This window comes from Lacerta agilis, chromosome 4, assembly GCF_009819535.1.
Source record: "Lacerta agilis isolate rLacAgi1 chromosome 4, rLacAgi1.pri, whole genome shotgun sequence".
Taxonomy (NCBI): domain Eukaryota; kingdom Metazoa; phylum Chordata; class Lepidosauria; order Squamata; family Lacertidae; genus Lacerta; species Lacerta agilis.
In genome coordinates this window covers 53,339,301-53,354,055 of record NC_046315.1, presented here as the reverse complement: position 1 = coordinate 53,354,055, position 14,755 = coordinate 53,339,301, and the positions used below count along the sequence as shown (strand labels likewise).

At 41.5% G+C, this 14,755-nt stretch overlaps 1 protein-coding gene across 1 annotated transcript in view; it reads right to left on the bottom strand.

Annotated features, from left to right (window-relative positions):
* Nucleotides 1–330: 330 nt before the first annotated feature.
* The window catches only part of BACE2 (beta-secretase 2), a 37,659-nt gene continuing 23,234 nt past the window's right edge, over nucleotides 331–14,755 (bottom strand). Inside the window, exons 4-9 of the mRNA XM_033147057.1 lie at nucleotides 14,215–14,343; nucleotides 12,040–12,174; nucleotides 10,150–10,251; nucleotides 5,872–6,021; nucleotides 3,039–3,207; nucleotides 331–849 (exon numbers count right to left, since the gene is read on the bottom strand). Coding sequence (XP_033002948.1) covers nucleotides 596–849; nucleotides 3,039–3,207; nucleotides 5,872–6,021; nucleotides 10,150–10,251; nucleotides 12,040–12,174; nucleotides 14,215–14,343 — 939 coding nt within the window. The 3' untranslated portion in view covers nucleotides 331–595. The remainder of the gene's footprint in view (nucleotides 850–3,038; nucleotides 3,208–5,871; nucleotides 6,022–10,149; nucleotides 10,252–12,039; nucleotides 12,175–14,214; nucleotides 14,344–14,755) is intronic.

Genomic DNA, 14,755 nt, shown 5'->3' with positions numbered 1-14,755 from the left:
AAGATACTCTCCTTGGTCTGAAGGGGTGGTGGTGGGGGAATATATTTAGTCTGTATTGCTAACCTCCTTTTCCACTGCCCACGGATGTAGGTTCACAATCAACCTGATTTTTTAAAAAAAATACTTTAAAATGGGGATGATAAGAAAAACAGACATAAATAAAGCTTTTGGTTCATCATTATGATTTGGCATCCAAAGTTTGAATAACAGTTTACCAAACACATGCAAACATTTTTGTTTGTTTGTTTTTTCATAGAGTGGGGTAGGGATGGGAATAGAGAAGCCAATCTTTTTGGAACTATGGAAAAAGTATTTAGTATTTTTTTTAAAAAATGTACTTATTGGCTGAGCTGCATGATTGTCAACTAGAAAAGCAGAGTAGCACTTGGAGTGATTATATATGTATTTGGTTCAAAAAATTGTTAGAAAAAAAGCTGAAAAATTATGAGGCAGCAGAATTGGAGAACATCTTCTGGTGAATCATGTGCTTAAGTTTGCAAGGAGTGAAGCCTGGACTTCTACCTTTGGTTGGAACAGCCTGTCGATAGTACTGCTAAGCAAAGTGCAAGTATTCCTTGAGCTTGGACTGAATTCTTCATTTCCATCGATGCCGTACTAAGGACGATTCATCATTTACAATGTCATTGTCAGAATAATGACGACGACAGCGAGCAGGCAGGAGCAGTAAGACAATGAGCACCAGAAGGACAAGTCCGCAGAAGCTCATCAGTGCATAGGACACAATCCACAACAATGGTTCATGGAAGGATATTGTGGACACACAGGTGCCTGCTACATCCGTAGTTTCAAAAGGACCTTCAATCCCAGATACTGGAGAACCTCCAACTTCTAAAAGAGCACAAAGAAATGAGAGACACACAAATATTTAAATGGTTTACAGCTTTTAACTGCTCTATGCATGTAAATATTTAGGGCTGGGTACACTAAACCATAGTTTGGAACTGCAAGAGTGAGTCCAGACAATTCTCAGAATTGCAAGTTCTGAAGCATTCACTTCCATTTTAGATTAAACACAGCTTGCTGTATTTTCTGTTCACTTAAATAAGCTAACTTCCAACCATGGCTATGCTTGGATGATCATCTCTCTGTTTAATAAGCAAAGATGTGAAAAAGCTGTGTTACTCTACAAGCAGCAATTCACCCCTTCCTTTGTGAGGTGCAGCCATGAAGTCTCAGTTCGCTGTTGTTTTTCTGTTAGTTTCTTGGTTCATATGTATCTATATTAAGTCAATTTAAAACCATTTAAGATTCTGCATGGTTTGGGATAAACCAAAAACCATCATTTTCCAGTTCAGGAAACTACAGTTCAGACTTCATGGGTTGTTTTCCGGGTCATGGGATGTAGCTGAGTATAGGTGCATGAAACTCGTTCACATCTCATTTTATTAAGCCAAGCTATTGCTGTTTTGAGACAATCACAGTTTCCAGTTTGGCTTGTTTCAATAAAACCATAGCTAATATCAAACACAGTTTAATGTTCAAATGCAATGCTAGAATTTAGTTAATCTAAAGTGGAATTCGAAGCTTCGGATCTCCTTGTGGTTGTGCCAGAGGCAGTTGGAGGCAGGAGTCCATACAGTGGCGTAGCGAGCGTGGGGCGTAGAGGGCGGGGCGCCCTGGGTTCCAGGGGAGGGGGGGGTGACACTTGGGCCAGCCCCACCCCGCCGGCGGGCCCCGAGCAAGCCGCAGAGCGAGGCAGCTTTGCCCCACGGCCTGCTTGCAAACCTGCTCAGCAGCCTGCAAGCAAGCCGCAGAGCGAGGCCACGCCACCCCATGGCCCGTCTGGGGCCCACCCGTCAGCACCGCTACTTTTCGCGTGCAATATAAATGCATTTCATCTTAAAATAAAGTCAAAGTGAACATTCTCTTCTCCTAGCAAAATAAATGATTTCAGGTCCCTGTTAACTCTCCTGTTCTTGTACATCAAAAGATTTATATTCTATCTATTGGTTTCCTACTCACCCGACCTCTCCCCTGCCTAGTAATTTATCTGAAATGGGAAGATATTACCGACAGTTTAAGACTATCAAGTAATCTTATTAGAGCTGCAATAAGAGTATTAGTAAAACTCTATATTCAAGTACTTCCAACATACATTTGGGCTTTTCATTTCCAAAAAGCATCTTATTTCAAAAGGGCAATCACATTGATTCATATTTGCTTTACTGAGAAATGTAACAGCATACCGTATTTGCTTTATTCAAAAATGTAACAGCAAAATTGCTTCTCATACTGTATGTCAAAAATTAATATTCCTTTCCAGAACAAGCTTATACTAATCTGAGACCATCATGCATGTGTGTGTGATTCAGGTTCAGGTATAACCAAGAGGTCTAAGCTGGAATTCAAATAATTATTTTGGGGCTGAAGCTCAACAGGATTCCCACCCCCTATAGGTGCATGAAGCTCGTTCACATCTCATTTTATTACGCCAAGCTGTTGCTGTTTTGAGACAATCACGGTTTCCAGTTTGGCTTGTTTCAACAAACCATAGTTAAGGTTATACACAGTTTAATGTTCAAATTAATGCTCTGAACAAGACAGCTCCCTGCACAATGCTGAATTGCATTTGACAATTCCCTCAGTTTCCAAAGTAATTTGTAACAACGAACAGGAACTGAAGAAATGTGAGTCCATAGTTCACTTGGGCACATGGAACTAGTTGCGTGGTTCTTCGGATACCAGCCCAGCTCGCTTCTGAAGCTCCTCGGTGGCTTTTGGCGAATCTGAATGCCTATCCTACTTTACAAGATTGTTGTGAAGATTAAAACTGCAACCCACGCAACAGCGCTAAAAAATAATTTGCAGATTTGCAAACAATGTTCGAAGTATTTGGACAAGGTTCTTTTACGTGATTTTTTAAAAGCAGGTTGTTAAGCTTATATTGTGAACCACTCTGATATCTTTTGATGGAGGGTGGTACATAAATCCAATAAATAAATAAAAAAATTAAAATAAAAGACTTCAGATGCTACCTTGAATTGTTAAGTATATGCTATTCAGAAGTGGTCTCTTACCAGCACAAGTACTTAATGCAAAGCCCACTCTCTTTTGAGCTCTATCAAAGATGACATAGAATCCTTCCATCACTGTCGCGCCAATGACCAGGGCATTGGTAGAAGAGGAGATGCCAAAACGATAACAGCGTAAATTCTGACTAGGCTCAAAAGCAGGCTGAATATAAAGCTGTTTATTTGGAAAGAAAAAAGGACAATTAAGGAGCAGCAATATACCTAAATTTGGAAGATTAGCAGATAAGATCTGAACACTCAACAGCAGCCAAATTACAAAGGATGGTAGAATGACTCCATTAACTTTAGAAATGCTGGGTTTTAAGCTGCAGCTTGTCAAGAACTCAAAGTGTATAAACCCTACTTACTTTTCACAAATAAATTTGTATACTTCTTTCCACCATTCCTTGCCATCTACAATTGACTTCAGCTAGGGTGTGTGTGTGTGTGTGTGCGTGCGCACGCGCTCATGACAGCCTCTTGTGCCCCCCTTCCTTCTCCAACTGCTACACAACAGCCCTGCAGTATTGCCAGTTAGGTATTACTATTCAGTAGCTGCCGCTGCCACCACCACTACCACCATCTTTTGGTAACCTACAGCCCCAGAAACAGGAGTGAAAACTGGAGATATCCAATTAATGGTTAAATCCTGGACCAGCACAACTCACTTCTCCAGCCAATTCATTGCAAATTTGCTCAGAGCGTAAAGCCAGCCCCCCCCCCCCCGTGCTCAGCTTCTCCCCCAGAATAGGGCAAGTTCCTGGCTTTACCAACTCTGGTCTTAAGACTTCCAATAGTGTGAAATCCAGTGATCTAGGCAAGTGGAGATTCCCAAATCCTGAGGGTGGCCATCACACACTTGACTCCACTAGTCCAAATTGTGAAACTTTGTTAAGAATATATAAGGAAGAGGGCAATAAGGTTCAACAGAAATATTAAAAGCAAAAAAGAGCCCAATAACTCCAAAAACGGACTACGGCAGTCCTAATTACTAACAGCACAATTATGTCAGTCTACCTACAAGTGGACAGGAAGGATGGTCAACTTCCTGGTGGTGTGGAAGATCTGGCCTGGATCCCTGATGGTTAGAAGGACCAAAGTGCCAGGAGCAGCTCATCTTTTAAAAGATCTGTCCCCTCACCTTGGAGGGAGTGACCTTCTGATCAATGAGAGCCAGAGTCTATTTTTCTCAAGTACAGTATGTCGTATGTCCCAGGTTGGCATTTTAAGCACTCTTTTGCATTTGGGAGATACATGACAACCTGGGTTAGAGAAATGATGGAGAACAGGGTCCTGTGTGACAAGCTTGCATTACACAAATCAACGGCAACAAAGTTACTGAAATAAGAAAAACAACTGCGATTTTGTGTAGCATATACTCCAAATTAAAACTGATCCAGACTCTACCTAGCAATGTGCATGTATTTCCCTAAAATAGTGTTAACAATATATGGAAATAAGTTAGACTTCAGAATGCACAATGCCATCAAGGCAAAAACAGGTCCCTGTGTTACTTGGCAGCTCATTAAAAGTTTAAGCCTGGAATTACAACTGGAGGCCATTTCAAAGTCACATTTGCTTCATTAAAGCTGCTTGAAAGTACGGGCAAGGAAACACTTAAGCTTACAGAAATATTTCAAGATAATCAGATTTACATGAATAATTTCTGGACTCTCGTCAATCGGCTTCACAATCTTTGCATACTCAGATGATAAAGATCGTAATAGCTTCATAAAATATCACTTCATTAATGCTCTTGTTGGGGGGGGGGAGGAGAAGGAATTTTAGTACTTCCTCCGCCCATGCAAGGAATTAACTACAGTTAGTCTAAAAGCATATTTTCTTATAAATTGGCTAAGACTAGTTGGACCCCATTGTGTCATTCCCATGAACCAATAGTCTAGTTCAAACATCATGACCACCCCCCACCCCCGTGTAGACACTGTCTGCTGTCAGGATCCAAGCCAGATTGAATTTATTCAGGGGTGCTACACCTGAGCAATGACTGAAAAGACTTCTATAATGGTCTATAACACCAACATGGTGCAAAAAGACTGTCCATGAAAGTCTACTGGCAGCAAGTCTGGCAAGAGACTTGCACATTTCTCAAGAATTATCATGTGTGAACCAACCACCATTTTCCTGAAAATGTAGAATCACAATATAGGAATAGGCCTATTGATTACAATCCAGATTAACAAAAGGTCCCCATTCTTGGATTTAAAACATTTTGATATGTAATGGATGTGCATGGTTCACTATATTGTCATAGCTGATTAAAGGACTCACATGCTCCCTTAAGTCTTCTATGTTATGGACTCCATGGCAGAGTCAGCAAATGTGCAGAATGGGAGGGGGTTGTGCATATTCAGTACAACATCCGTATGGAATTTATGCTTCTTTGAACTGCACCCTTGTAGGACCCTATCTGGGCGATTGCAAACTCTGGTTTTCCATGTTGACGTTGAAATAACTGCATATGGATTGGGGGCGTGGCATATTGACATAATCCTGTCCTCCCATTCCAACTGGCTGGATATGCTAGTTTACTACAGCTATGTCATGTGAACAGAGTTATTGTGTTGCCGCTGAAAAGATCTCTACAGAACGATAAGCAAGCACTGAACCATTAGTGATGAGGAGACCAGCAAGATTCCACCAATGGGCACTCAACCTTCTGAGTTAGTGTGGGAAAGAATAGCAGCACTATAAAGCCTGTTTTTAAAAAGGCAGTATATACAAATGCCAAAATCTTCAATGAAGTACTCATTAAGTGCCGTACGATCAGTGAAATTATTGCTTTTCTTGACAAACACTACAATAAAGGGCTTGTTCAGACCTGTGGAAAGACAGTGATCCTGAATGATCTGCTGGAATTTTCATCTCTCAGATAGATAGATATCTCTGGAAAGAAGGTCCAAGGCTGTTCAGTTTTAGCCCAGCAAGCAAGCTGTACACCATTCCAAAATCCAGATGAGAATTCTTGAATCTATACAGAAAATGGAAGGGGTGGGGACATTAGACTGAATTAATGAGATCCTGTTTTTTTTGTCACCTGTGAACAGGCACAGTCTTGAGGAGAAGCATTAGCAAAATTCCTGGAAAAGCAGCAGCTGGGAGCATGTGATCCTGGTTTCAAAGGGCAGTGGCAAATCACGTTGGAAGTGGGAAAATTATGCAAGTGATACAATAACTAAGAAGAGTCCATCGTATCACGACCCCTGAAAAATAACTAGCCTTGATTCTGTTCCCTACCTTGCTGATTAAAGCCTCAAGCTTTTGAAGATCAAAAGGCCTTTCTGCTAAAAAAACACATCTGTCCATTTACTTTATATTTTATAATTAACCCTGTCAGCCCTTTCTTTCATTTCACCTCTACTGAGTTAGCATCAGATTGAACTTTGGAGTTCCTTACACACTTACCTGGAAGAAAGCTTTCAAAAGAACTAAGTAGACATGTGTTAGCATGAACTATATATTTCAAGTGCAATAAGAACATATTCAATAAAATAAATATACAGTATAAGAACATAAATCTATATAACAACCCATGCAAGTCAGGCTAACTTTCTTTCCCACATTTACAGTTTTTGAGAGGCACATAATACACCAATGCAAATATACAAATAAAGGATAGGACAAATACACTTCCTTAAGCTGAGTCCTTTGTGCTCAGTGTTTGCTTTCTGACACAGCTGAAGCTCTTATCACCTTGTCATTAGCAAATATTCCCACCAAAACAAATATGGTTTGAGTGAACAAGAAAAGGTCAACTCCACAATCCTATTGTTGAGTGTGTACATTGATACTGAGCACTTTATTAACAAACTGTCAGACATTTCAGACAAGAAAGGATATGCTTGCACAAAACCACCCACCCTATTCTCATACAAGGTCTTCAGCTGTTCCCTTCCCAAAATGCTTTTGCTAAGCTGCTACCATCGGCTGCTTCAACTCTATTCATTGACTCTGCAACAGACTGTAATGCACAATCTCCAAAGACATTGTCCTCTCTGGTTGGTGTGTGTGTGTGTGTGTGTGTGTGTGTGTGAAAGATATGCAAGAACAAGAGAGAGTCCAACGTTTTGTAAACAATAAAATGAGCCTCACCAGCACATGGAGTGTCAGGATGTGCACTGTGTGACAGCTTAGTGTTCATGAATTTATATGTCAACAGGACGACTCCCAAATATTTAACTTCTAGAGACCCTGGGGAAGGCAAGACACAGCACAGGAGAATGACAACTCTAGCAACTGACGCTGAAAAGGCAGCAGGATCAGTGATAGATAAGAGAAACATATCAGAAAATGAGGACTCTCTCTGGTAAACAGGGACAGAAGAACATACTTATTTCAGAAAGGGAAAAACAGGAGAGAGAAGCTACTGTCCCTGAAATGAAGTCTCCCTAAATAACCTGGAGCCAATATTAATGTCATTTCAGGAATAGACTAAGACTTTCCTTTTCTCCCAGGCTTTTAAAAGGGCTTTTTAAAAAGTAGTGCAATAGCCAATGTTAGTCATATTTACAGTCATGATTACAGTAGATCCAATGAAATCAACAAGCTTAGGTATGACTAACACTAAATATCACATTTAAAAATGTACAACAGGTTTAACACTTTAAAAAAATATTGCGCCCTGTAAAGTGATGCTTGGCTCTTATGTTTATATTGTTTTATTATTACTTTGGATGTTTTCATATCATATTATTTAACACCTAGAAATGATAGGATATAATGATTAACAAATTGAAATAGCAGTCCTAAGTCATTGTATAGTGTTACCCATAGTTCTTGCTACATTTTCCCCAAGTTGTATTAGAACACCCCCCCCCCCGATGATATATCACTAGTGGAGCAATTTTGCAAATATTATTATCCATATCCATCATTGGATCCAGATCTAGCAATCCTTACTGCAGATGCACAAAAATCATGTAAAAATCAGCCAGTTTGCTACTTTCGTTATTCGTTAAGCGAGAAAAAGCCAAATTGGTGAATGGGTTTACTTGGAATCATACGGTTAGTTTCACACTGAGCAATTCAACCTACAAGTGGTGCTGAAATGTTCTGTCAGAGATTAGAAGAATTTAGATAGGCTCTTCTGACATAAGATCAAAGCACAGCCTCCATTCATTATTTCTGGGCTCAGTTCCATCCTTCTCTTTCTTTTCATTTAAGAAAACAGCCAGTGGGGGAGTCTAGTCTCAAGGGAGGCAGCCGGTTTTTCACTTCCTAGTGCATGTGCTACTGCTCCTTTTCCGTGTAGGACTGAAAGATATTGCCCCATGCATTCAGTGCCAAGATGGCGTTCAAGAGCAGAGGGCAGCCCTTCCCAGTGACAATGTCTCCTCCCTCCCATCACTTATCTCTTTGCCTTCACAGCTACTGGATGTTTCCCCGCTTCAAGCTTTTCGGAAGAAAAGAAGTTCTGATCAATAGAATACAAAACCTGTAGTTTATCTTTTCTGATTCTGATTTACCTTCCTGCTATTGATCAGAGAGCAGAAGGAGAAAATATATTTCCATCTTCCTCCCCCCTATTTATTTAATGTGCAGTTTAATTCTTTCCCAATATAAGGTTACCCGATGTCTCTGTTTCCCGGGGACAGTCCCCGGATTTGTGAACAAGTCCCCGGACAGATTCCATCCCCGGAATGTCCCTGGATTTCGTCTAATGTCCCCGGGAAACACAGCAGCAGCGGCAGTCTCAGCAGCCCAGAGCAGCTGGCTCTGGCTGGCTTCAGCAGCTGCTTGGAAGTCCTCATATGGCGGTGGTGCAGGGGCTCTAAGATGCAGCTTCCGGGCTGCCTCCACCTTCCCTGACCCCAGCAACTAAGCTGTGAAGGGAGGCTTCATGCTGCCTATCAGAGCAGCCTCCCAACTCCTACTTGTGTGCAAGCAGGAGCAGGGCAGGGATCTCTCAGTTAGGCAACAGGAAGCCTCCCTTCCCAGCTGAGGGATCCCCACCCCCTCCTGCTTGCACGCAAGTAGGAATGGGATTGGGGCTGCTCCGATGGGAAGGGAGGCATCGCGTTGCCTGAGCCTCGCCGCCGCCGCTCTCAGCCCTCCTTCTCCGCCTTCCATGCCTGACCCACCGTGCACCGCTTCCCCACCACCACCACCAAAGAACCAACAACTCAGGGGCTGCACAGGCTCATGGAGGAAGGAGACAGAAGCCTCGGACGAAGGGGAAACATGGCAGTTGAGGTCAACATGGCAGCCGCCCCTCTGCCACCGCCATCGCTGCAGCATCAATGCCCTGAACGCGTAGCAATTAATTAATTAAAGTGTCCCTGGATTCACTGAAAAAAATCTGGTAACCTTATCCTAATATATAACAGGGAATGAGAAACCTATGGCTCTTTAGATGTTGTTGGAATACAACTCCCATAATTCCCAACCGTGTTGGCTGTGGCTGATGCAAGATGGAGTCTAACAACATCTGGATGACCTCAGCTTCCACACCTCTGAAATATAGAATACGCACTATATTTTGACAAGCTACTTAGCTTCTGCCCTAGCACAATGTGCACCGCGTGTATCAATCAGGGGATGGGTGGAGAGAAAGAGGCAGAGAGAGGCTCACATGTGAGTGGACTTCCCTTATGGCAGAGGTTTGGAGCCAGAACCTTGGTCATAATTTTGGATTCTCAGTATTGCCATTCTGACAAATACACCAATATAACAAACTTTTTTTTGGTAAATACAATCCACACACTGGGCCTTAAGCCACACATAGATAAAAACCCATTAGAGCAAACCAGATAGTTCACTGTCACAGTGTCTCTTTTTAAGAGAACAATAGCCTGTGTTGCAAGGCAAAAGAGCACTTATTTTGGGAATGGCTGCCAACAAAGCCATTAAGCTTTAGCCCAAACTCCTCAAAGTTTGGAGAAGGACAGAATGCTTCTACTCTGTAAATACATTAGAGTCAAACAAAATCATGCAATTTTTTTTAAAAAAATGGTGATTAAAAATTACTCATACTTCCTCACCTAAGAAGTCTGCTCCACCTGTGATGGAAAGAGGTGGCTTAGTGAGAAACTGCTGTCCTAAGACAGCTATTTAAAACAGTTCCTTTAAAGAACAATGTGTCTTGTGAGCTGGAACTTACCAAGGATTTCTGTATAATTGCTCCCACAACAGCAGTGAAGACTTTTTCTGGCAGGCGCAGGAGTGTGGTGCCGCTGTCTACAATGGCTTTATCCGAGTTGTACTAAACAGGGGAAAAGGTAACGAAGACATCAACATGCTGCAGCAGCAAACTGCAATGGAAAGTCAATAACGACAGCTCCTTCTGGTGGTGCGATGGCAGAGCATAGGGGCCCTCTGTGATGTCAGCTCCTCTCTGCACCCCTCCTCCAAATCCCCATTACGGAGGCAGTGACATTTCTCAGCTGCCCTGAGCCCAAGCAGGATTCCCCCAGCATAGCTTAAGCAGAGGTTTAATGGGAAAGCCAGCTCTGACCCCAGGCCCAATTGGTCCTATGAGATGTATTGTCTGTTGCACAGGATTACAAACATCATACTTCACAGAAGTATGTCTCAGCTGACAACCTGAATCTGAACAAGATTCTCAGCTGACAACCTGAATCTGAACAAGAGGGAACTATTTCCATGTCTAAATTGGGTAACTTTGTCTGTAGCAGCTGTGGACAGATTTCAAAGTTGCAGGAGCTTGCCTGCCTTGGAACCCCAAGTTCCAGCACAGGAACTGGGCAAAAAAAATAGCTCTGGTGTGTGGGTGTGTAGCCTGTTGGATGACTTCCATACATATCTGAATTACGATACATTAGGGGTTGTAGCGCTAAATTCTAAAAATGGGAGAATTGCACAAGGACTTGGTCAGAGAGACACAGAGGCAGAAAGATGAGCAGTTAGCACAAGAGCCAGCCACTGAATCCATGGCAGATAAATATGCACATATACAGTATAATAAATCCTGTCACATTTGTAAGACAGTAAGACTAACAGCCCAGTCTTATGCTGGTTTACTCAGAAACAAGTCTTAATCAACTTCAGTGGGGCTTTCCCCCCAGTATCTATGTATATATGATTAATTATATTTCTAATCCATGTTGCTATTGTCGTTATGATTGGTTTTAGTACCCACTCTTCAGTTGGGCAGGTCACAGCAATATAAAACATGATAGAAATGTGATAGAAAATGATTTCAACCTTAGACGTTAAAAAACAACCACAGTTACTGAGAAGCTGAGTCTCACCATCTAGGAGTACAAAGATTATTTTGCAAAACAAAAAAATAGGGTTCTTTAAAGACAATCAGAGGGAAAGGGCATAAATCTTTACTTTTCTACCTTTAGTTAGCAATAAAAATTGGCCAGACTGGTCAGTTTGAGGCAGAACTGCATGTAGCAGACAAACCTGCACACCCTGCAACATTTCACAGGCAAGATTAAGGATGCCAGAGTACATGACAACTCATGAAAGGATCATGGGAAAAGTCCAGTAGAAAAGAGATTTGGGGAAGAGAAACAGAGGCTAGCAGATGCATGCAAATGAAAAAAAAAGGCTGGCATCTGCAACAGTGTTTTTCCTCCCATCTACACACTCTAACTTAAATTTGTAGACTCTGAAATAAATTCCTTTTCAACACAACTGAAGTTTATTTAGGATTCTACACTAATCCAATTGTTCTCCACATTTACCGATTAGCATTTTACACTAGATTTTTGGAATGCAGGGGTGGGGTCACCCTCTATACATTAATGGACCACAACTCCCACCCTCCCTAACTATTGGCCATGATGGTTGCGAATGGTGGGAGTTGGCGTCTAAGAACATTTCAAGGGCTCTTGCACCCACCAACCCAGTGCTTCACTCTCCCTTGCCGACACTCTGCTCCCAGTTTCAGCGAGGGGAAGCCATCACAGCTAGGAGGGAAGGGAAGTGGCAGCACCACCACGAAATGCAGTTTGACTACCACCATATTGGCCACTCCTGAATGCAGAAAGATTAAATTGTGCTTTCTTGCTATAAATACCTCTTTACAGTCCAAGTTAAGGTTCTCGCCTCCAACTTCCAATTTGAGTATTTCAACCTGATAATACCACTCTTTCTCAACAGGTGTGTACCAGATTTCCCCCTTGTATAGGCTTGGTTCAATTCCACCCAGGACCTGAAAAGGAAACATTGGTTGCCGCACAATCAAACACACACAACAGTAAAGATATAGAGAGCATGCATGTCCCCCTGTCAGCTGCTGCTCAGAGGACTTAAGTTGTCTTTACACACATTTTAAACCCACTTGTTTAACATATGCATTGCGGACCCAGTCAGGTTTTTTTTTTTTTTAGTGAAACTAAATTAAAGCAGTTTTTAAAAATATTTTAATCAGAACATGGCTAGTCTTCTGCTCAGACTTAAGATTGTGTCTTAAGATACATGGGAGAACAGAATTATAGAAGGTATAATTTCAGGTATTACTGGTTATGAGTAATAAACCCAGGGAGGTCAGACATTCTCTACATCACAAATGCTATTAAAATGACTGAGATGCTTTATGTTTGCCTGCCTCTCTCTCTCTCTCTCTCTCTCTCTCTCTCTCTCTCTCTCTCTCTCTCTCTCTCTCCCTCTCCCCCCCTCTCTCTAAAGAGCAAGTCACAGACAGCTTTTAAATAACAGGGGAAAGTTGAAATAAATAAAAAAATGTTCAGTAGTACCTTAGAGACCAACTAAGTTTGTTCTGGGTATAAGCTTTCGTGTGCATGCACACGTCTTCAGAAAAGTTCTCATCTTTGTACATTGACTAAGCTTTTAACAATATATCATTGTTAAGCTATTTGGAATAAAGGCCGGCAACAGGAAATAAAAAAATAAGACAGGAGGAGAAACACAGTGCAAGAGTTAGGGCAACTATGCTGCAGTTTTATTACATCTCCCCCTTGTTAAGGTCAGGCAGCAATTATGGGGGAGGAGACTGGGTATGGGCATAGAGCAAATGCAGATTACATTTGTTACCTCCCCTCTCAAAAAATTTTGCCCCATGGATTTAAATATTGACCCAAACAGAATATCCATATACTAGGCATTTTCATTTAGGAAAACTAGTGGCCCAAACTTGAACTTTATGGGAAGAAAAACCATGAACATGAGCTGAGATATCACAAAAGATATGGGGGGAGAGGCCTCACTGATTTTAATGGCTGTGGGTCACATTTTCTTACAGAGCTACACTTACATGGGGGTGGGCCCCACTGAATGCAACAGGACCCATCTGGGTAAGCATGTATAGAATGGCACTTTTTGTGCTTCTCTTACAAAACAAATTATATACTGTATAGAATGCTAACTGTCAACCTGGGGGGGGGGATGGACAAAAATAGAGCATGCGAAGAGAAACAAGCACTTCTTAATCCACTTTAGCTAAAAGAAAGAGGGGGGAATACAATTTCTTTTAGGATACACAGAATATATATATTTATGTGACAGCAGAAATGTATACCCATTGACATGGAAGTTACAATGAAACCAACAGAACTTTGCTTACATGTTGCTTAGATCAATCTTTGTTCACACATAACACCGAAATAGGAAACTCCCAAAATGAGTGAAGGGTGTAAAGGTGCACAATGTCTTTTCTGTGGTGCTCTGATCATTCTGGGTTGAATGGGAAGGTCTATTACTACACATTCAGGTGAATGTTCTTAGAGGGTTTGTGTGGTGCTGTGCACTGCTTGGAATCCCCCACACTTAGAAGCCCCCTTCAGACAGTCCCACTCAATGTGAGAAGGTAAGGGGCTGGGGCTAGAGTGCATGGTCAGGGTGCATAGCCTTTCTCCTCCCTATAACACCTGAATAAGACTGCGTCATCCAAAGTTCTGGGTGCTGATTTTACTTATCATACTGTTAGCACAATAGAGCAGATCTTCAAATCCCCATAGGCAGATTTTTTATTCACTATTGGAAAAATCAGTAAAGGAAACTTAATGTGGATAAGTATGAGAAATTTATGCATGCTTCTCTAATTTAATAGTCTGAATGGAAAATTGAGTAAGCCACTCTAAATCTGTTTGTTTTGCCTTCTAATGGATATGATAATTAAAAGCATAATGCAATGAAAAGGGCTGAATTCCAAGTAAACAGGTTTAACTTCACTGCATTACAAAAGTGGTAAAAAGTCACCAATATTTTCTGTTTCAGGCTGGCAGATACCCACAAGACTACCTCCATTGGTACCAGTTCCAGTAACTGGCAATCCAGCTCCACACATCTGTAAGGAAAATATATTGGGGATCTCTGCTTGATTCACAAGCGAATCAAAAAATGTCTCCACAGAACTTGAGGGCTGCAGCAAAAACAAAACAAAGTGTTAATTGTATATAAATTCAGGTGTCCAATGCCGTCCATATAGAACCCATGTGAATCATTTTGCTGGCTAAAACGGTTAACTCATTTACATGTAAATTAATAATGCTGACAGAGGTATTATAATAAACCAATGTTTAATCTAATGATCCATCTGTAGATGTCTGTCAGATGTTACACCAGATCCAAATCTCTCTACATGTGATGGGATTAAGAGTGTGCCTTACACTGCCTCACTTATCAAGCATGCCTGCCCCACCTCCAACACCACCAGGACAGTGTTTCTCTCATATATATATATTCCAATCCATGTATGCTTATTTTACGTGTTAAATTTTCCAGCTAAAATCTAGAAATTGCCCATGTATTCTCAACCAGTTTTACTATTGTGC